General features: G+C 34.6%; 2 protein-coding genes and 1 pseudogene across 2 annotated transcripts in view; 1 reads left to right on the top strand and 2 right to left on the bottom strand.

Moving 5' to 3' along the window:
- SLC6A14 (solute carrier family 6 member 14) overlaps positions 1–19,338 on the top strand; it is a 31,925-nt gene extending 12,587 nt beyond the window's left edge. The window contains exons 8-14 of the mRNA XM_039850484.1: positions 4,114–4,342; positions 5,861–5,986; positions 8,302–8,420; positions 8,954–9,053; positions 9,297–9,406; positions 18,133–18,300; positions 19,115–19,338. Coding sequence (XP_039706418.1) covers positions 4,114–4,342; positions 5,861–5,986; positions 8,302–8,420; positions 8,954–9,053; positions 9,297–9,406; positions 18,133–18,300; positions 19,115–19,261 — 999 coding nt within the window. The 3' untranslated portion in view covers positions 19,262–19,338. The remainder of the gene's footprint in view (positions 1–4,113; positions 4,343–5,860; positions 5,987–8,301; positions 8,421–8,953; positions 9,054–9,296; positions 9,407–18,132; positions 18,301–19,114) is intronic.
- Positions 19,339–21,768: 2,430 nt separating this feature from the next.
- Positions 21,769–23,235, bottom strand: CT83 (cancer/testis antigen 83). Its single transcript, XM_039850485.1, has 2 exons — positions 23,161–23,235; positions 21,769–22,077 (listed from the first exon to the last, which is right to left on the bottom strand). Exons 1-2 carry the CDS (start codon positions 23,233–23,235, stop codon positions 21,769–21,771), a joined length of 384 nt encoding a protein of 127 aa, XP_039706419.1.
- LOC120592809 (uncharacterized) lies at positions 22,572–22,690 on the bottom strand (annotated as a pseudogene).
- Positions 23,236–23,497: the final 262 nt, after the last annotated feature.

Here is a 23,497-nt window from a genome sequence, read left to right as displayed (position 1 = left end):
GCCCAGTATTGAGAACTACCGTTCAGGAAAAGAAAGATTCCTTTCAAAATATTACTGCTTATCGACAGTGCACCTGGTCACCCAAGAGCTCTGATGGGGCTGTACAATGAGATTAATGTTGTTTTCATGCCCGCTCACACAGCAATCCATTCTGCAGCCATGGGTCAAGGAGTAATTTCAACTCTCAAGTCTTATTATTTAAGAAACACATTTTGTAAGGTTTGTGCTGCTATAGATAGTGATTCCTCTGATGGACTGGAGCAAAGTCAATCGACAACCTTCTGGAAAGGATTCACCATTCTATATGCCATTAAGAACGTTCGTGATTCATGGGAATCGGTCAAAATATCAACATTAACAGGAGTTGATTCCATTCCTCATGGATGACATTTAGGTTTTCAAGACTTTAGTGGAGAAAGCAATTGCAGACGTGGTGGAAATAGCAAGAGAACTAGAATTAGAAGTGGAGCCTGAGGATGTGACTAAATTGCTTCAATCCCATGATAAAACTTTAATGGATGAACTTCTTAAGCTTTTTCTTGTCTTGGAAGCTCTGTGCCTGTTCTTTGATTCTAAATGATAGCCTTTCTGGGTAGAGTAATCTTCATTGTAGGTCCTTGCTTTTCATCACTTTGAATATTTCCTGCCAATTCCTTCTGGCATACAAAGTTACTGTTGAGACATCAGCCAACAGTCTTATTGAAGCTCCCTTGAAGGTAACTAACTACTTTTCTCTTAATGCTTTTAAGATTCTCTCTTTGTTTTTAACCTTCGGCATTTAATGATAATGTGTCATGGTGTGGGGCTGTTTGATCTTGATTGGGACTTTCTGATCTTCCTGGGCTTGCATGTCACTTTCCTTCACCAGGTTAGGAAAGTTTTCTGTTATATCTTCAAATAGGTTTTCAATTCATTGCTGTCTCTCTTCTTTATCTCATACTCCCGTGATGCAAATTTTGATACAGTTGATGTTGTACCAGAGGCCCCTTGAACAATTCTTATATTTGAATTTTTTTTCTTGTTGCTGTTCTGATTGGGTGTTTTCTGCTACCTTATCTTCTAAATTACTGATTTCATCCACCGTTTCATCTACTGTTGATTCCTCATAAGGTATTTTTCATTTCAGATATTATATTGCTCATTTCTTTTTTATGTTTTCTATCTCTTTAGTAATATTCTCACAGAGTATATTTGCACTTTCTCTAAGTCCATTGAGCATTCTTATAAGCAGGGTTTTGAACTCTGCATCTGGTAGATTGCTTGTTTCCATTTAGTTTAGTTCTTTTTTGGGAGCTTTGTTCTATTCATTCATTTTGAACATGTTTCCTGGTCGATCTCTCAATTTTGGCTGCTTCCCTGTGCTTGTTTCTATGTATTAGGTAGAGCTGCCAGGCCTCTTGGTCTTAGAAGAGTGTCCCTATGTAGTAGGTGTCCTATGCAACCCAGAGGCTCAGTCTCCTTTGTCACCTGAGCTGGGTGATCCAAGCGTGTCTCTTGAATGGGTTGTGTGTGCCTTTCTGTTGTAGTTGAGCCTTGATTGTTGTTTGCTCATCAGTGGGAGGGATGGATACTCAGGCTGATTGGTTGTGAAGATTGGTCATTAACTACAGTGGAGGAGCTGTTCTGCAGGGCCTGAGCCCATGAAACAGGATTCTCATTAGCAGAGCTCTGGTGCTTACTGAGTCTGCTCTTTGAGTGTGTCATTTGTGAAGGAAGTTGAGTGGTACTCTGGTGTGGTCTGAAGCTGGCCATCTGGTGTGTCGATTTTGAGGCCTCTTATGAAAGGCATTGTTAAAGACTAAAGGTCAGCTGCTGCCTGTGCCCTCCTCCGGCTACTTGGTATGGACTACTAAGTGATCTGAAGATAGCTGCCATTTGTGCTGGGTTTGGAAGTGCCTGGGAGAGGCTAAGCTGTGAACTGAGGCTGATGTCCTTACTGTCAGTTTTTGGGCTGCTTATTAAGAGGTCCAGGGCACACCAAGTTCAGACGCTGCTTTTTTTCTTTTTCTAAACCTTTGAGAGATTTTATGACAGTACACAGCATGAGCTACTACAGACCATTTGTATGGGTTAGCCACTGGAATTGGCTTGGTTGGACCCAAAGTTTGGGTGGGATGGTGTCTCAGGTAATCACTGAGGCGAGACAAGCAGAGTTAGCCAGGTTGATGAAGACTCCGATATGGCTACTGCCTGCATCTGCATGCTGGGATGAGGGGAGGGCTCAACAAAGAAACAATAGCCAGCACCTCCATCTTGGGAAAAGGTGATCTTCTAGCCCTCACCTTGAAGCCAGACAATTCAGCTCCTCCCCATATGTCCAAAGCACCTTTTGTGCTGCTGTCCCAGCACTGGAGCTCAGAGCAAGTGAGTCCCTTGGTAAGCAAGTCCATGCATGGGCCTTTTAAGAGGAATACCTGTGTACTCCAGCAGCCCTCTGTCTCACTCAGCCACAATCTCCACTGGCTTTTACATCTAAAAGTTATGGAGAGTTCTCTTCCCGGAACTGGAACCCTGGTCTGGGGAGGCTGGTGTGGAATTGGGATACCTCACTCCTCAGGGTTTACCTCTGCAGCTACGAGATCTATTGTGATTTTTATCCAGCACACGAGGTTGTGGGGCCAGCCCATTTTGCATCTCTGCCCCTCCTACCAGACTCGACGTGGCTTCTTCTATATATCCTTAGTTATAGGACTTCTGTTCAGTTAGATTGATTCAGGTGATTCTCAACGATGGGTGTTCTGTAGTTTAGTTGTAATTTTGATGTGATTGTCGGAGGAGGCAAGCACAGCGTTTACCTACTTCATCATCTTGACCAGAATTTGGGATTTCTCATTTAAAATGCACAATATCAATTGCAGGTGAATTGAAAACAATAATATTTGCAAAACTTTGAATCTTTTAGAAGAAAATATAGCATAGTATCTTTATGACCTTAGGTTAAAGAAATCCTATTTAAAGTCAAGGATGATACATAAAAGCAAAGACAGACACCTTCAGCTACATTAAAACAACACTATGATTTTTGGTTCATCTAAGGACACAATATTAAGTGGTGAAAAGAATAAGCCACAAATTAGGAGGACTTATTTATATATATAATATAGATATATATTATATAGATATATATTAGCCAAATGATTAGAATCCAAATTACTTAAAGTATTCCTAGAGATCTAATAAGACAAATAATCCAAACAAAAAAATTGGCAAAAGATATGAACAGAAAAAAATTATGGAATATAAACACATAAATACATGCTAAACCTTGTAAGTCATTAGTATAATCAACTCTCATTTCACAGCCACTAGATCAGAACATATTAAAAATTCTGACCAGTGTTAGCAAGGATGTGGAAGAATGGGAACTCTCATGCCCAGCTGGTGGGAGTGCAAAATGGTACGACCACTTTGAAAACTAATTTGTCAACATTTAATACAAGAGAAAGTTTATATGCTCTATGACATCACAGTTCCACAACTAGGTATGAGAAAACATATAAGTACGTTCACGGCTACATTGTTTCTGGTAGCAAAATACTCAACCACCTAAATGTCCATCAACAGGATAAAGAATAAAGTGTGGTATACATAGTGAGACAATACAGCAGTGAAAAAAAATGTTCTTAACTACATATACTTAACTGGATCATATGAATTTGCTTATATTCTTTTATTTTTCACTTACAAAATTGTATTTTCAGATAGTTCAAATTGATAATGATTCACTCTCATACAATATTGAAAGAAAAAAAGAAAATTATATAAGTTTACACATATAAGAAAACTCTTCTATAAAGTCAAAGACATGCAAATTTAAATGCCACCATCATATTTGGGTTCATATTTATGTAGTAAGAAAAATAAGAAAATAATAAACACAAAAGTCTGGACAGCAGTTCCCACTGTAGGTTGGAAGGGTGATATGATCAGGAAGGGGCATACAGGAGTCTTTAACAGATGGATAACATTTTATTTCTTGAGCTGAGTAGTGAGTACTTGGGTGTTTATTTCATTGTTATTTATACTACTTATTCATTAGTGATAAGAAATATTTTATGCAAATTAAAATATAAGAGTGTATGTTTTTAAATACTAAATTATTTTCTTTTATAGGTTTGGAAAGATGCTGCCACTCAGATATTTTACTCCCTTTCGGTGGCTTGGGGTGGCTTAGTTGCCCTATCATCTTACAACAAGTTCAATAACAACTGCTTCTCAGATGCCATTGTGGTTTGTTTGACAAACTGCCTTACTAGTGTGTTTGCTGGATTTGCTATTTTTTCTATATTGGGACACATGGCTCACATATCTGGAAAGGAAGTCTCTCAAGTTGTAAAATCAGGTATAGAATGGTATATATTATAACTTTGATTAATTCAATGTATCTCATTTGAGAAACACTAATATATTTTACAGCATTTACTTAAAGTGCTCAAGATTTAGGGTGTTGTATTTTCTTTCTCATTTCATCTTATATATAATTTGGTTGTTTTAATGATATAATAATCCTTAGAAGATCTGAGAAAACAAGACTATATTAGGGAACAATTATTTAAGATTTTTTTCTGAAATTTGTTTTGTCCTTAATATGAACTACTTACTGCACAATTACATGCATTATATTGATATTTACACACACACACACACACACACACACACACACATATATATATATATAGGTGTTTACATATATATAAATAAGATTCAATTCTGATTCTGGATAGATATTTTGAGAGATGGTTGAAGACTAAAAAGTTAGTTACATATATATATATATATTCATGTGTATTCACACACATATGTAAAGGAGAGACTACATATATGATATATATACATATATATTCCTCTATGTACAATTACAGTATTGAGTTTGATTTTTTAAAACACATCAATATCATAGACATAAACTCAAGTGACTCTGAGTGTCCTGCTTTGAAAGTAATCTGTTTGATGAACTTCCTAACTTTAAAGAACTAGCTAGGGAAGCTTAATTACCTACCTAAAGATTCTTAGAAAAATAATTCTAGGATTCTTTTAAATAGGAATTCCTTACTAAATTCTTATTTATGGTTAGTATCATTTGACGGAGAGACTGATGAACGAGACTAGAATGTTAAGACTAGAAGGGACCTTGGACATCATCTAGAGTCTAGCTTTTCATATACAGAGGAGCAGATGGATACACAGAAATGTTATGTCTTGCAGAAGATCAAATAATTAGGAATGACAGAACCTAGGCGAGAAGTGAATTCTCCTGAATCCTAGGTCGGTCCTCTGGGAGGCTGGAGAAACTTAAAATACTTAAAACTAAATATCACATAATATAGAGATGCTTTTCTAAAAAAGCATCTCTAAAGGTAACATACCTCAAATAGAAAATAAGATTCAATTCTGATTCTGGATAGATATTTTGAGAGATGGTTGAAGACTAAAAAGTTAGTTCCATAAACATATCTTTTTTGATAGTGTAAGATAAAATTTCTAGGCTAAGATAGGGTGATATAATTTAAGTTTCTGGAGTTTAAGACAGTTGTTATTCTTCATAAATCTTAAAAAAATTGAAACCAGTTAAACAAAATCATTGAAATAGTTATGATTTCTTATGTGAAAAAGGTACCATTTACTGATCTCAGTAACTTAATTTATGTTACATGTTTACATTATCTCATTGTAGAACAACCAAATCAAATATTTTTAAAGGGAAAGTGAAATAGTTGCTAAAGAATGTATATCATGGATTGGGTTGCAAAATTAAAATATGATTTTTCTAATATCTTATTTTGAAAATGTGAATTTTCAAATATGTGAATTTTCTTGACAGTGAATTTAAATTAAAATGCCGTACTTTTTTTTTTTTTAGGTTTTGATTTAGCATTCATTGCTTATCCAGAAGCTCTAGCCCAGCTTCCAGGTGGGCCATTTTGGTCCATATTATTTTTTTTCATGCTTTTGACTTTGGGTCTCGACTCTCAGTTTGCTTCCATTGGTAAGTAATACTCCCAGTATTAACCTATCTCTCTTACATTGTACTCATGTTTCCCCTACTTAAAAAATCCTTTTCTTACCCTGGTTGCCCCCCTTAACATTTAGTCTCAGAATAATCTTTCTGGAAATTCTTTTTAACAAAAATTTTTAAAATACAAAGCACTCATGTACCAGACACCCACAAGGAGCAAATGTTAATATATTATCATATTTGTTTCAGATATTTTTTAGTAAAATAAACTGTTATAGATGAATTTGAAGTTCCCTATATTTCTCTCCTTAATACAATTCACATTTTTTCCTTCTTAGAAGCAATCATCCCTATGGATAATGTATGTTATTCAGTCCATGTTTGTATACATTTTATGTGTACCCATAGATAACATAAATTTTTAAGTGTTCACATAAATATGTAGTTTTTTTCCATACACATTATTATGACGGGTTTTTTTTTACATATATTATGAATCCATCTTGACATATAGATCTAGTTAATTCACAATTTGTTGCCATAATGATGGATGTTCGGATTACTTCTGGTATTTAAAACTTAACACACACTGCTGCCGGGACTATTCCTGCACATGGCCCTATGTATACAGAAAAATTTTCCCTAAGGTACATGCTTAGAAATTCAAAAAGTTCTTATTATATCACCCTCTTTACGTAAAACATTTCAATATTTTACTGTTTACAGGATAGAGTCCAGCTTCCTCTAATTGACTTTCTTTTTTAAAAAACTTTAATTAAGTTTATTGGGGTAACATTGGTTAATACAATTATATAATTTTCAGGTGTACATTATATTTTGACATCTGTGTGTTTGCCATCCAAAGTCCAGTTTCCTTCAGCTACCATATATTTGCCTCCCTTTACCCCATCTACCTCCTATTTCCGCCCCCACCCCACTAGTAACCACTAGCCTATAGTCCATGTCCATGAGTCTCTGTTTGTCCTGCTCATTTGTTGCTTTTAGGTTTATATTCCACATATAAGTGATATCATGTGATTTTCAACTTTTTCAGTCTGGCTTATTTTGCTTAGCATGATTATCTTCAGGTCTATCTATGTTGTCACAAATGGCAGTATTTCATCTCTTCTTATGGCTGAGTAATATGCCATTGTATATACGACAGCTTCTTTAGCCAATCATCTATCGTAGGACAGACACTTTGGCTGCTTCCGCGTCCTGGCCACTGTGAGTAATGCTGCTATGAACATCGGCGTGCAAATATCTTTTTGGATATGAGTTTTCAAATCTTTGGGTAAATACCCAGTAGAGGGACTGCTGGATCATATGGTAGATCAATTCTTAGTTTTTTGATGAAGTTCCATACTGTTTTCCATGGTAGCTGTACCAATTTGCAGTCCCACCAGCAATGTACGAGGGTTCCTTTTTCTCCACAACCTCTCCAAATGTGTTACTACTTGTTTTGTTGATTATAGCTATTCTAACAGGTGAGAGATGGTATCTCACTGTGGTTTTGATTTGCATTTTCCTAATAGCTAGTGATGTTGAGCATCTTTTCATATATTTATTGGCCATTTGTATGTCCTCTAGGGAGAAGTGTTTGTTCAGGTCCTCTGCCCATATGTTAATTGAATCATTTGTTATTTTGCTGTTATTGAATTGTATGAGTTCTTTGTATATTTTGGATATTAGGCCCTTATTGGAGGCATTGCTTACAAATATATTCTCCCATTTGGATGGTTCTCTCTTTACCTTGTTGACGATTTCTTTTGCTGAGCAGAAGCTTTTTAGTTTGATGTAGTCCCATTCATTTATTTTTGCTTTTACTTCCCTTGCTTTTGAGGTCAAATTCATAAATCTAACTGACTTTCAAAGTCTTCAAAAATTTCAAACATATGTCTTAATCCTAACACGCATATACCTTTCTACTTTTAGCCAATAACCTGTTTCATAAACACATTTATTTCTTAAACACGGAAAGCCTTTCTGTCTTCATGACACTTATTTGAATATTCACCTTATTGAAAAGTTGTACTAGAATTCTTCCTTTTCTATAACTCAAACTACTTTAGCCCTTAGGCGCCTGTTACTTTATAGTTGCTACAATGAAAAACCTTATAAAACAGACTAAAAATGACAAATCAGACTGCATTCGATTTTTATCAGAACGTACAAGGATGACTGCCAAGAGAAAGGACCCTATTGGTTTTTAAAAGCAAGGAGTAGGGCCCAGACTATATTCTCAATGTATGTATACATTTCATTAATAGAAGTTGAATTCTGTTAACGAAACATATTGGCAAATGAGTTCACATATAACATGCCTTATTTTTTTCTTTCTGAAGAAACAATTACAACAACGATTCAAGATTTATTTCCCAAAGTGATGAAGAAAATGAGGGCTCCCATAACTTTGGGCTGCTGCTTGGTTTTGTTTCTCCTTGGTCTCGTCTGTGTAACTCAGGTATACTACAGTATTTTTCCATAGACAAAATATTACTTAGAACATACTTTATAATCCAAATGAAGAAACCAAGGTATAAGAGGGTGTTTTATGATAAGTCCATGTCTGACTTGGATCAAGGTTTTCTGAGTTTTAGCCCAGATTTTTTTCCCATTGTAGCACAATTTCGATAGTAAGTATATTTTGCAAAGGAGAAGGAGGCTATAACAGTAAAGTTATAGACTTAAAACATACACTATATTTCTTAGCAGCTACTATGAATATACAGATACTGCATATCATTTCAAAAATCGACTATTCTAAATGCTTATTTTTTCCCAAGTTACTCAGTACAAAATAAAAAGTGCATCGTTTCTGAGATTTTAAATCTGCATTTGTGTTCATATTTGAAAACATTCAGTTTTACATTTTTGACAGAGGTAAAACCAAGAAGCATATGTTAAAACCAAATTAATATATTCATTTTGAATATTTCATGAATCATAAAAATAATTAAAACTATACTTAGAAGTAATTGATTTTTTTTTTGGCAGGCTGGAATTTACTGGGTTCATCTGATTGACCACTTCTGTGCCGGATGGGGCATTTTGATTGCAGCTATCCTAGAAATAATAGGAATCATCTGGATTTATGGTAAATAGTGACTATAGAATTGTCTACACATTTTATTAAAGAATTTAGTTTGATTTTTTTTGTTACGTATACTATAATAAGAAAGTATAACTGGACAAAAATATTTTATGAATAAAATGTAAGTGTATGTGTTTTATTGCCAAAGTACAGGAAAATGTGCAGACAGAAAATTTGAGGCCATGATGACTAATGGAGGAAATTACGAGCAAGAGCTGAATGCACTTTTTTTTTTTTTTTCCCCAGGAGGGAACAGATTCATTGCAGATATAGAAATGATGATTGGAGCAAAAAGGTGTATATTCTGGCTATGGTGGAGAGCTTGCTGGTTTGTCATTACTCCTATCCTATTGATTGTAAGTATGAATTTGCTATGAATTTCATATCAATAATATATATTTAAACATTTCTAAGACAAAGAATAACTCACATTGGTGACGATATGCTAATGTCATAAATTAATAATTTTCAACATCTGCTTTATGACTGGTGCCTCTGAGTTGCCTAAATTAAAATGCCTTTGCAGTATTACTTTTGAGGCCATAGTTTTAAATATCTACCAAAATAAATAGGCTCCAATAGACTTAAAAGTCCTACATATTTCAAAATTACCAATAGGAAAAATAAAAGTAATCATTTATTTGCTTATTTCCTAAAAAATATGCTAAGCCATATACAGTCTGCTAGGTACAAAAAATAAAAAAAAAATATGTATAAGACCCATCCTCTGCCTTCAAGGAATTCAATCTAAATATACTAATTGCTAAGAATTAACATTCAGATTTTAATGCATATTTTTTCTTATGAGAGATACTTAGTAAATGAAATTATTAAAAGAAAGTCACCTGTGTCAATAGAGGCACTTGGTTATGTTAATTAAAATTCAACAATTGGCGCTATTTCAGAGCTGAGGGAAAGCAAAAGATATCTTGTTGGAGAGACATAACATATAGACATGCTATCTTTAAGTAACAGTTTAGGGCAGTAAATGGCTGAATGCCAAAATAAACACTTTAATAGTATTTAGAAGTACTGTTTACTAGAGATAATAGTGGGGGTGTGGCAGTGGCAGAGCATCATGAAGAAAGTGATTTGGCTCTTTTTGCCTCATGCCTCAAAGGTTTTCCTGGAGAAGGCCATTTTAAATAATTTGATCTAGAATTTACTTCACATCTATAGTAACATGTTTGTTTTTAGAGGGTGATAAGTTTTACTTTTTTAATATTATAAGGTTGGTTTCAAGTTGTCAGCAGCTTAGGACTGGATGTGCTGAACTGAAATATTTGGATGTTCCATATTCTTACTAAATGATTTTGAGAGTGCTTAAGTATCGACAAGTCTCCATAATAAAATAATCCTCATATAAATTTGGAAGACCTAACTAGATTGTTAAGCATGCTAATTTTCATTGATTACATAGGTTTGACAACTGAATTTTCTTTAAAATGCAAAGGTATTAAATATTAAATTATGTATGTCATCAACCATTTTGTATAAAATCGTGCATATTAGACTTCATTAACCCTCATTCATTCTCTTTCAGTCATGTAAAATTATGGTAATTGTGAAATACATTTAAATTACTGTAATTAAATTAAATGAGTGAAATGAATCTATTTAATTCTAAAATTAAACGCGATTATTTTATAAAGATGATTTATTTATTTATTTTAAAAATCTTTTTACTTTTCAATTACAGTTGTGTTCAATATTATTTTATATTAGTTTCAGGTTTACAGTATAGTAGTCATTTCTATAATTAGTCTAGTGCCCACATAGCACTATACATAGGTAATACAATATTATTGACTATATTCCCTATGCTGTACTTTACATCTCCGTGACCATTTTGTAAGTACCAGTTTGTACTTCTTAATCCCTTCATTTTTTTCAGCCAGTTCCCCAACTCCCTTCCCATCTGACAACCATCAGTTTGTGCTCTGTATCTGAGTCCATTTGTTTTGTTTATTTTTATTTTTTAGATTTTACATATAAGTGAGATAATATTGTATTGGTCTATCTCTGACTTATTTTACTTAGCATAATATCCTCTAGGTTTGTCCACGTTGTTGCAATTGGTATAAATTTATTCTTTACTATGCCCAAGTAACATTCCATTGTATATATGTGTCACCACTTCTTTATCCAATTGTCTGTTGATGGGCACTTTGATTGCTTCTATATCTTGGCTATTGTTAATAGCTCTGCAGTGAACATAGGGGTGCATATTTTTTTTTGAATTAGTGTTTTGCTTTTCTTCAGATAGATACCAAGAAATGGAATTACCGGTTCATATAGTAGTTCTATTTACAATTTTTGAGGGGCCTCCAATCTGTTCTCCATAATGGCTGCACCAATTTACAATCCCAAAAACAGTGCACAAGGGTTCCCTTTTCTCCACATCTTCACCAACACTTGTTCTTTATTGATTATTGATGATGGTAATTATAACAATAGTGAAGGGATATCTCGCTGTGGTTTTAATTTGCATTTTTCTAATGATTGGTGATGTTGAGCATCTTTTTGTATGTCTATTGGCCATCTATCTGTGTGTCCTCTTTGGAAAAATGTCTATTCAGGTCTTCTCCCAATTTTTTAATTGGATTATTAGGTTTTTATTTTGACAATTATTTGCATGAGTTCTTCATAAATTTTGAATATTAACCCCTTATCAAATGCATCATTGGCGAACATCTTGTCTTATTCAGTAGATTATCTTTTCATTTCATTGATGGCTTCCTTTGCTGTGCAAAAACTCTTTAGTTTGATGTAGTCCCGTTTGTTTATTTTTTCTTTTGTTTCTTCTGCCCAAGGAGATATATCAGAAAAAGTATTCTTAACAGCAATGTCAGAGAGTTTACTGCCTATGTTTTCTTCTAGGAATTTTATGGTTTCGGGTCTTACATTTAAATCTTTAATCCATTTTGAGTTTATTTCTGTACATGGTGTAAAAAAGTGGTCCAATTTCATTTTTTTGTGAGTATCTGTCTAGTTTTCCCAATATCATTTATCAAATGCACTGTCTTTGCTCCACTGTATATTCATGCCTCCTTTGTAATAGATTAAATGACTATATAGGTGTGGATTTATTTCTTGTCTTTCTGTTCCATTCCATTGATCTCTGTATCTGTTTCTATGCCAGTACCATGATGTATTAATTACTATAGCCTTGTAGTATAGTTTGATACCAGGTACCAGGATATCTCCAACTTTGTTCTTCTTTCTGAAGATTGCTGTGGCTATTTGGGGTCCTTTTTGTTTCCAAATAAATTTTAGGATTATTTATTCTAGTTCTGTGAAAAGTGCCATTGGTATTTTGAGAGAGAATGCACTGCCTCTATAGATTACTTTGAATACTATGGACATTTTAATGATTGTTAGTTCTTCCTATCCATGTGTTTCCATTTGTGTCTTCCTCAATTTATTTCTTCAATGTCTCATAATTTTCCAAGTATAAGTTTTTTACCTTCTTGATTAAATTTATTCCAATTTTTTAATGCAATTGTAAATAGGATTTTAAAAAGTTTTCTTTCTGACAGTTTTTCATTGGTGTATAAAAATGTGACCTATTTCTGAATATTATTTTTGTATCCTGCTACTTTACTGAATTCACTTATCACTTTCAACATATTTTTGGTGGAATATTGAGGGTTCTCTATAAATAGTATCATGTCATCTGCAACCAATGACAGTTTTACTTCCTCCTTGCTAGTTTTAATGCCTTTGTTTTTCTTGTCTTATTGCTGTGGCTAGGACTTGAATACTATGTTGAATAAAAGTGGTGAAAGTGTACATTCTTGTCTTATTCCTGATCTTAAGAAAAACACTTTTAGTTTTACCCCATCGAGTATGATGTTAGCCATGGGTATATCTTATCTGGCCTTTATTATGTTGAGGTATATACCCTCTGTTTTCACTTTGCTTAGTTATCATAAGTGGATGCTGGATCTTGTCAAACACCTTTTCTGCATCTATTGATATGATCATAGGAATTTTAATCTTTCATATTTTTGTATGTGGTGGTATCAAGTGAATTGATTCATGAATATTGAACCAACCTTGCACCCAAGGAATAAATCCCACTAGATAGTGGTATATGATCTTTTTAACATATTGCTGAATTTAATTTGCTAGTATGTTTGAGGATTTTTGCATCTATGTTTACCAGTAATGTTGGCCTATAATTTTTTTTTTTTGTAATGTCTTCATCTAGTTTTGATATCAGGTAATAGTGGCTTGTAAAATGAACTTGGGGGTTTTACCTCCTCTTGAATGTTTTTGGAATAGTTCGAGAAGAATAGGTATTAATTCTTCTGAGGATGTTTAATAAAATTTACCTGCAAAGCTATCCAGTCCAGGAGTTTTGTTCCTTTGAAGTGTTTTGATTATTGATTTTATTTTGTTTATAGTAAGCAGTCAGTTCAGATTTTCTGATTCTTCTTGATTCTGTCTTGGAAGATTGTATGTTTCCAGGAATTTATCATTTCTTCCAGATCGTCCAATTTGTTTTCATACAATTGTTCATAGTATTTTCTTATAACCCTTTGTATTTCTGTGGTGTCATTTATCACTTCTCCTCTTTCACTTCTGATTTTCTTTCTTTTGGTTTTCTCTCTCTCTCTCTCTTTCTCCTTTTTTTTCTTGATGGCTCTGGTTAAAGGTTATCAATTTTGTTTATCTTTTCAAAGAACCAGCTCTCAGTCTCATTGTTCTTTTGTATTGTTGTTTTAGACTCTATTTTATTTATTTCCATTTTCATCTTTATTATATTCTTTTTTGGCTTTGTTTGCCATTCTTTTTCTAGTTCCTGCAAGTGTAAGGTAGGATTATTTATTTGAGATTTTTTGTTTGTTTCTTGAAGTAGTCTAGTTTTGCTATGAATTTCCTCTTAGGACTGATTTTGCTGTGTTCCATAGATTTTGGTGTCTCTGTTTTTCATTTTCATTTGTCTCAAGGTACCTATTGATTTCTTCTTTGATCTTATCGTTAACCCATTTCTTGTTAATAACATCTTACTTAGCCTTCATGTGCTTTGTGTTTTTCCAATTTTTATTTTGTAATTGATTTCTAGTTTCATACTATTGTGATTGGAGAAGACGCTTGATATGATTTCAGTCTCTTATATTTATTTAGACTTGTTTTGTGGCCTGACATATGGTCTTTCTTGGAAGATGTTCCATGTGTACATGAAAAGAATGTATATTTTGCTGCTTCGGGTTGAAATGCTCTAAAGATATCAATTAAATCCATCTGGTCTAGTGTATCTTTTAAGGCTGCTGTTTCTTTGTTGATTTTCTGTCTAGAAGATCTAGAAGATGGGGTGTTATAGTTCCCTACTATGACTGTATGACTGTCAATCTCTCCCTTATTTGGTCAGTATATTTTATATATTTAGGTGTGCCTATATTGGATGCACACATGTTTACAATGTTCATATCTTCTTGTTGAATTAATCCCTTTATCATTATATGTCCTCTTCGTCTCTTACTATAGCCTTTGTTTTACAGTCTATTTTATCTGATATAAGTGTTGATACCCCAGCTTGTTTTTTCATTTCCATTTGCATGAAGTATCTTTTCCCATTCCTTTACTTTCAGTGTTTGTGTGTCTTTCAATTTGAAGTGGGTCTCCTGTAGACAGCATATGTATGGGTCTTGTTTTCTTATCCATTAAACTACCCTACACCTTTTGATTGGAGCATTTAATTTATTTTCATTTAAAGTAATTATTGATCGGTACATAGTTATTGCCTTTTTGTTATTTATATTTATGTTTGTTTCCCCTTTTTTTCTCTTCTTAAAGAAGTCCTTTTAACATTTGTACTCGTTTAGTGGTGATGAACTATTTTAGAGTTTTTTCAATGAAGCTCATTATCTCCCCTTCAATTTTAAATGATAGCTTTGCTAGATAGAGTAATCTCTGTTGTAGGTCCTTGTTTTTCATCGCTTTGAGTATTTCATGCCAATCCCTTCTGACCTGCAAAGTTTCTGTTGAGAAATCAACTGATACTCTTATGGGAGCTCCCTCATAAGTAACTAGCTGCTTTTAGGATTCTGTCTTTGTCTTTAACCTTTGGAATTCGAATTATGATGTTTCTTGGTGTGGGCCTCTTAGGTTTCATCTTGTTTGTGACTCTCTAAACTTCCTTGACTCATATGTCTATTTGCTTTGCAAAGTTAGGAAAGTTTTCTATAATTATTTTTTGAAATAAGTTTTCAATCCCTTGCTCTTTCTGTTTTCTTTCTGGTATTTCTGTCATGCGAATGTTGTTACATTTGATGTTGTCCCTAAACTATCCTTATTTTTTTATTATTGTTTTCTTTTTGCTATTCTGATTGGGTGTTTCATGCTACCTTGTTTTTCAAATCACTGATTTGATCCTCTGCTCCATCTAACCTGCTATTGAGTCCTTAGAGTATATCCTTGATTTCAGTTATTGTATTTTTCATTTCTGACTGGTTCTTTTTTTACACTTTCTATGTTCTTTTTTAATGCTTGCTATCTCTTTGTTGAAGTTCTTACTAAGTTCTTTGAGCATTCTTATAAACAGTGTTTCAAACTCTGTATCTGGTAGGTTGCTTTCTTCCATTTAGTTTAGTTTTTTTTTTTTCTTGAAGTTTTCTTCTTTCACTTTGAACATGTTTCTTTGTTTCTTTATTTTGGCTGCCTCTCTGTGTTTGTATCTATGTATTTGTTCTGCTATGTCTTTGCAGGATGGGCTTATATAGTGAGTGCCCTAGGGGGCCCAGTGGCTCAGTCTCCCTGTTTACCTGTATCAGGTGCTACAGGTGTGTCCCTTGTGTCGGTTATGTGTGCCCTCCTGTTGTAGTTGAGTCTTGATTATTGTCACGTTCGTGAATAGGATTGAACCTCAGGCTGACTAGTCGTGAAGATTGGCCACACTCATAGTATAGAAGATTGGTCACTCACGCTGTGGCTGACCCCATGGAGCATGATTCACCCCAACAGTCTCTGATGCCTGCCAAGACCCCTCTTTGGGAGTGCTACTTGTTGGGCTAATCAGGTGGTGCTATGCTGTGATCTGAAGCCAGCCTCCACATATTTCTGTTCTGGGACCTCTTGTGTGGGGCTGCCATGCAAGGCAAGGTAAGCCATTGCCTGTGACTGGCCCAGGGCTATCTGGTCGGAGCTACAAAGCAATTCATAGTTTGTCGCTTCTTGTGCTGAACTTAGAAACATGTGGGAGAATCTATGATGTGAACAGAGACCAGCTGACACTAGTACCTGGCCTGTAGCAACTCAACAAATGGCCCAGGGAACTCCAAGTCCAGGCACCACCTTCCTGCCAATAAGGCTCAGCCTCTAAAAGATCTTTGGAAGATCTGAGATTTAGATGAGGCAGGGTCTCAGAGAGTCACCAGAGTGGGATGAGTGGTATTCACCAGGTTAATGCAGATTTGTTTTTGACACCAGTGCTGAGCCTGTGACCACTCAGCAAAAACCTCAGAGCATACTCAGGTTGGCCACCACCTGCCTGATGCCCATGGAACATGAGCCAAGGCTGGCTACTTGCCGCATAAAGTGCTTTTTTGTGTCACCTAAATTGGGTCAAGCAGGGTACTAGGGAGTCATCTGGGTAGAGCAACCGGAATTCACCAGGCCAATGCAAATTCAGATTTGGCCATGTGCGGGGAGGGTTTAACCCAGGAAAGATGGTGGTTGTCTTTCCAGCCCTTGCCCTGAAGCCACACAACTCAATCTCTCCTCATATGTCTCTGGCACCTCCTGAGCTACTGTCCCTACACCTGAGCCCAGGGTGAGTTCCTGGGAGTAAGCAAATCTGTTCACAGGCCTTTAAAGAGGATGCCTAGGTTTTAAGCCACCTTCTGTCTCACTCGGACAGAGTTTCTCACTTTTATTCGCAGCCAGATGTTGTGGAAACTTTTCTCCCTGGCACTGAAACCTTGGGCTAGGGAGCCTGGTGTGGAGCTGGGACCCCTCACTTCTCCGGAAGAAGCTCTGTAGCTGAGATAGTTCTCCCAATTCTTGACTGCCACACTTGGGTGTGGGGCCAACCTGTTTGGAGTTCTACGCCCCTCCTACCAGTCTAGACACAGCTTTGTCTTTATATCTTTAGTTATAGAACACCAATTCAGCAAGTCTTCAGATGGTTCCCCTGATTGATTATTCTATAATTTATAGTTTTAATGTAGTCATGGAGAGAGGAAAGCACAGCATTTATCTACTTCACTATTTTGGATTTTCCCATTTATAAAGATTCTAAAATTCTAAAGACATTTTAAGCTAAATTTAGTGAAACTATTATGTGAGTTTTGGTTTCGATTATTTTATTTAATTTGCAGATTTCTATACACATAATTTGTTTTAATGCTGCAACATGTATAATAGGCTTTTTAAGACATTTTTATAAAAACTTGGCCTTAAAATGTTTTCGGCATTAAGATTCATGTTTCACTGTTTTACCCAAACATACATTGAACTTGTTTTTTTTTTCCCCTCAATAAAACGCTGGAAATGAAGTGTTCTTTGGTAACAATGTACTAGTAACGTATGAATGTGTATGTGTTTGGGTGTGGAGAAAGCGATGCTCTGTGCAGTGGGAAATAATAGAAACAATTACTAAGCAAGGAGCAAAGCATGTTCACTAAAGTGGACTTAACATTCTTATTGAATTAATTGACACTCTGGCTAGCTTATGACATGGAATAAAATCATGCTATCATAAATGAAAGCTAAAAGTTCGAATACGGAAAATTTCAAATATTATTTTATTTTAAATCTGCTATGTTTCATGGCAAAGCATTTTATTGAAACACATTTTGAAAAGCATTTGTATTTTTTATAAATATATGAAGGTGCTAATTTTGAAAGAATCTTTCAAAGCTAAATATAAGTTATTTTGTATTGGTTTGTTTAGTATTGTTATCTTCTGGCTAGTTACCTGATTATCTTAGTTGCTTGAATACAGTTTTATTGTAATTGCTTTTGATAAATTATTCCTAAGGAATGGGATCAAATTCCTAATAATTACTGTAAATGAAATCATTAGTGCAATAAAGCCTAATCTTTAGCACTGTCTTTTCATATTTTACTTTCACAGGCAATTTTGATCTGGTCACTGGTGAAATTTCATAGACCTGATTATGCTAAAATCCCATACCCAGACTGGGGAGTTGCTCTAGGTTGGTGTATGATTATTTTCTGCATTATTTGGATTCCAATTATGGCTGTCATAAAAATAATTCAAGCAAAAGGAAACATCTTTCAAGTAAGCACATAAATTAATATTATTTATATTTCATATAAAGTACTTATGATCAAACCAAAGATTAATTTACCCATGTGGTGATAATATATGACCATGAGATCAAATTAGTAACTCTTTTTTTAGTCTACTTCTATATCTGATAAAAATATCCATTACTATATGCATAACATACTATACTATACTTATATTTGTGTGTCTCCCTGTACTAGACTGTATGCTCCTTTAAGAAAGTGTCTTGTCTTGCTTGTTTCTGTAACCTCAGGCCCTATTAGAGTGCGTGGCATATAAAGATTATGATATCTATACTTGTGCTAAGTTGTTCCTGAAAATGATGTGAAGCAAATGATCTTTTTGCTTTATATCTTATAATCTTCACTTTTAAAACCTAGTATGGTTATAACATATGTCCTAAGAAGGTTTGTTTAGACTGGAAAAAGCTTGGTAAATGATCTTGGACACAAACTAGATTGAATCATCCCTCTATCACGAAGGCCTAGGGGGATGGAGTTGATTATGACATTTCACTAAGACATAGGACAATGACAAGATAGGCTCAGGAATTAGATAGAAAACAAATTTCCAAGCCCATCCAAAAATGGATTCAGATCAATTGTTTGACCCTGGATCTCCCCTTCCTTTGGTTCTTGAATCTTCCCAGGTATACATTGGTTTAGATCCTCACCTAGCTGTCACCCTAAGGCCATGAAAAAGAAATTTAACATTCTAAAATGAAAATATAGTTTTATATTTATTTATTTAGATTGTAGCTCTTGAGTTCTAAGACAAGTCCTTTTTCTTTTCCTTTTCATTTTAGCGCATTGTAAGCTGCTGCAGACCAGCTTCTAACTGGGGGCCATACCTGGAACGACATCGTGGGGAGAGATATAAAGACATGGTAGATCCTAAAAAAGAGACTGATCATGAAATACCTACTGTCAGTGGCAGAGGAAAACCAGAATGAGATCTAATTTTAAAAAAATATGTGCCTGTGTAATGTTATTATTTTAGAATAGAGGAAAATTTTAATTTATTTGTATGTTAATTGAGTAGAAAAATGTATACATTATGTCATAATAGTATAAAAAATATTTTCCCATGTAAGCAGGATTGTAATATAAAAATATGAATCTAGTAATGTTTAACAATGGGCTTATTATATTTCTTTTTAGATTATCTATCTGTATAACACACAGAGCTGTCTTTATTTCATGATAATATTTTTATACATATTACTATAATGTTTTTCTAAAATATTGAAGGCTTTATTTTGAGCTGATTATTTAGAAAATAGTTATATTTTCCATTTTACAAGTTTTTTTTTCTATTTTACAAGTTTTTAAGTATAACTTGTTTCTATTTCCTTGGTACATCATCTTCCTTTTCAATAAAACTGGAGAAAATAAATCTGTATATTTTAAAGAAAGTGTTAAAATTGAAGGCCTTACTTAATTAGAAATGCCATACATATATGGAAAAAAATGGACTATGTACATAATGCAAGGACTGTAGTATTATACTTTTGATCCAAATATGTCTGAAAACTTCATGTATTTATGGCTCACTTTTTCTATGTGAACTTAATAGTTATGTTCTTTATTTACATATAGTGAAATAACACAGAAAAATAAAGATCTTATGGCCAGTAAGTAATAAATCTAGAAATAGAATCCCCCCTGAATCTCTGAGTACTTCTTTCTCCATATGATGTCTTTCATAGATTCTATTTGGAAGAAAAATATGACCCATCTACTTTCTACTGTTTCATAAAATTAAGAGTAGTTTATTACACTCTCTGAAATCTAGGTTTAATTTAAACTAGAACAAGGAACAAAATACCAATGAGGAAATGGCTTCAATCAAATTTAAGATCTTATGTTGTAATATATAGTTAATAGATTAAGTAGAATGATTTTGCCTTATTGAATACGTTACTACTTATGGGCAATAACTTATATCCATACTTATAGGAGATAAACTTGTTAAACTTATTAAACTTGTCAAGGATGAGAGGAGCCAAATTAGAGAGTCCTATGTCCCAGTTTTCTTACAAAAGACAATGAAAACATATATCACTAATAGTTTTATACACTGATTAAATATAATTAACGATTGGTTTGAACATCACAGACTAGGATGATGAATATTGCCTAACGATATAAAAAACCTTTCCACTATTCTTAAGATTTTTAACCTGGGCTTCAGAGGACATATGGAACTGAAATTACACGCAATATTTTTCTATGTGCATATGTGCATGCTTTTTTTAGAGAGAGTCCATAATTTTCATAAGACCATCAAAAGGGTCCATGACGCAGAGAAGTTTAAGAACCACATGCAACACTGTTGGCTTTTGTTCTTGGCATATAAGGAGTAAAGGAATAATTTGATACCTTCATTTCTTATACATTTTAATTTTTTTTTCTTCTTCCTTTTGATTGAAGATAAAAGGAGTAAGGGATTACGGTATTTCTTTAATGTATACTGCTAATTTGTTTTGGCGAGAGGGGGCATGAAGGTAGAAAATTGGTAGGCCTGCAATCGAACAATCTGTGAGTTATATACATATATACAAGATGAACTCATATTAGATATTTTGAAGTTTTTCTTTGAAGGTAGTTCAAATGCTGTTAGTAAATGTCAATAGATTGTTAACTCCTCAGTTCTGTGGGTTTTCTAAAATAATATATGAAATAGATGGGTGACTAGAGCTTAGACATACTTTTATCTTAATTTTTAAAATTAGTTTTAGGTATATAGTGCTTTGGTTAGACATTTCTCTTCTCTTAATTTTAATCCATATCACATTACATGCATTCAATCACTATATGTTGGTGCTATTTGAGGTGTGGATTTTTCACCATGTAGAAAAATGCATGACATTTTCTGTAGGTGACTCTTGCAATTTAAGGAAGATTTAGGTACATTTTAATGAAATAATATGTGAATGAGAGGTGGTGATGGGGAAGAAATCCCCTTTAAGTGCTGACTACAATGGGTGGCTAAGAGCATGTATTGACTATTTTCACAAGTGTGTAAAGTACAAATCTTAACTGAGTGCGTGGCATATTTTAGTGTGCTCAATGATAGCTCATTACAGAGATTCCTCAATGGTAAGAAAGTGAATTCCGCATAATGGAAAGTGTCTCATCAAATCCTGTTTATTTGAATGCAAACTTGGAGACATGCAGTACAGTAAACCATTAGAGAAAAACGTTTCTCACTCCAATGAAGTTAAAATCACTATATCTCAACTATATTCTTTTTACTGTAGCTTATTAAAAATTTTTTTGAGCTTTTATTGGGCTTTCATTTTTTCCCTGGTAAAAAATATATTAACAACATCTAATCAATTTTATAAATGTGAGCTAGCAAATTGATAAACGTCTGGACTTGGTATCCCTTCCCCTTTTAAACAATAATTCATTTAATATAAACACATACAACCAAATGAATCCACTCAAAGTGTCTTTATTGATTGCTTCCATTGTTAATACGTTTAGTAAGCATGCCAGTGGATTTCCGGTTAACTAATGCACCTTTAAAACCCTTGGTAACTAGGAAATGTTCCAATTCAGCCAGCTTGTATTCCACCATTCCGAGGTTTACCAATATTCGTTTCTGCATGGCTATGGAGTGTGGGAAGTTAATTAAGATATCCTGAGAGATGTTGTTGGCTGTAAGATCCTTATCAGTATTGTTCTTAGTCGACCCCATAGAAGAGGATGGTCTTACTAGTGCAAGAGAAGTTGAATTTGATGGCATTTCACCACTGTTTCTCTGTAAGGGAAGGAAATTATACCCATGTAGTTTACTGAGTTCGGCAATTTAAAAATCCTACCAAATAACACCATGCTTAATCTTGGTTAGTAAAAGGAACTGACTGTCCTCTCCTACGAATTAGAGATTAAAAATCTGTTAAATGATTACATTGATTTGGAAATATGCTCTTCCCAAATACAGACTGAGGGAAAAATATATAAAAGTGGTCTTTTAAGACTAAAATGTCATATCCTTGCCTTACATTTCTTGGACAGTCCCGTAGGTCTGTATTTGGACCCTGTCTGACCCTTACCTAAAATCACTTGCAACTTTATTATCTATCATCTATCTATCTATCTATCTATCTATCTATCTATCTATCTATCTATCTATCTATCTATCATCTATCTATCTATCTATCTATCTTTTAGGCGAGGCAACCCTTGGTTGACTCACAGATTGCAAGGACTTTGTCAGTTTACAATCCCTTAATTTTTTTATTTTATTTTTTACGCCTACAGCACCTGGTCTTCCTAGGTGATCTCCCTTCCAAGTACTAACCAGGCCCGACCCTGCTTAGCTTCCGAGATCAGACGGGATCGGGCTTGTTCAGGGTAGCATGGCCGCAGACTGCAACTTTAAATATCACCAGGAATTCTTTGACCTGAATTCTTTGTGAATGTCCCATAAGGTCTCATAAAGATGGCTGAAAAGGAAAATACAGAGGAGGAAAAGTCAAACGGAAAGAAGGGAGTAGTAGAAGCCAGAGAAGAAAAGAGAAGGTATAGGTTAAGATGAGAGGTGGTTGTCTGGAGTAGGCACTGTCAATTGTAGCTTTTAAGTGGGTGAAAAGCTGACCATATTACTTAGAGATGTGGAGCTTTTTACAACAGACCACAACTGTCAATTCACTGGTCAAGATGAAAGATGTGTGGGGGTAAAGAATAAACATCTGGGGCTCTTTCAAGAGAAAAAGAGGAATGAAGGGACCTCCCCTCACCCTTATCTTACCACTTTACTATCTTTCTACTCTCTTAGACACATCCCCCATCCATGTATTCATTTAACTTTATCTCTTTTCAATCTCTTTTACAACTTTACCTGAAACTGATTTCTCCAGTAGACAACCATACCGGCGAACAGAACGCCACCTACTAGGAGCAACAAGATACTCATAGCTCCTCTTCAGCCACCGAGGCACTCGGCGGGCAGGGGGCCACTAGCCACCCGGACTCAAGAAGCCCGGGGCCAGAGCGCCAAGCGTCTGGCACTGCCTGGCGCAACTGGGATACGCTTCAGCGTCCAGCTTTATATGCTGGAGGGCATGTGACCTCACAATTGAGCATGCGCATGGGGAGGGGGTGGGGGAGAAGGGCTACGCCACAATCAGAGGACGTAAAATCCTGCTTGCAGGAAACCAGGAAGCACTTGCTTAACT

The sequence above is a fragment of the Pteropus medius genome, unplaced genomic scaffold (genome assembly GCF_902729225.1).
Source record: "Pteropus medius unplaced genomic scaffold, Ma_sr-lr_union100, whole genome shotgun sequence".
NCBI lineage: Eukaryota > Metazoa > Chordata > Mammalia > Chiroptera > Pteropodidae > Pteropus > Pteropus medius.
This window is presented reverse-complemented; position numbering and strand designations above follow the sequence as displayed.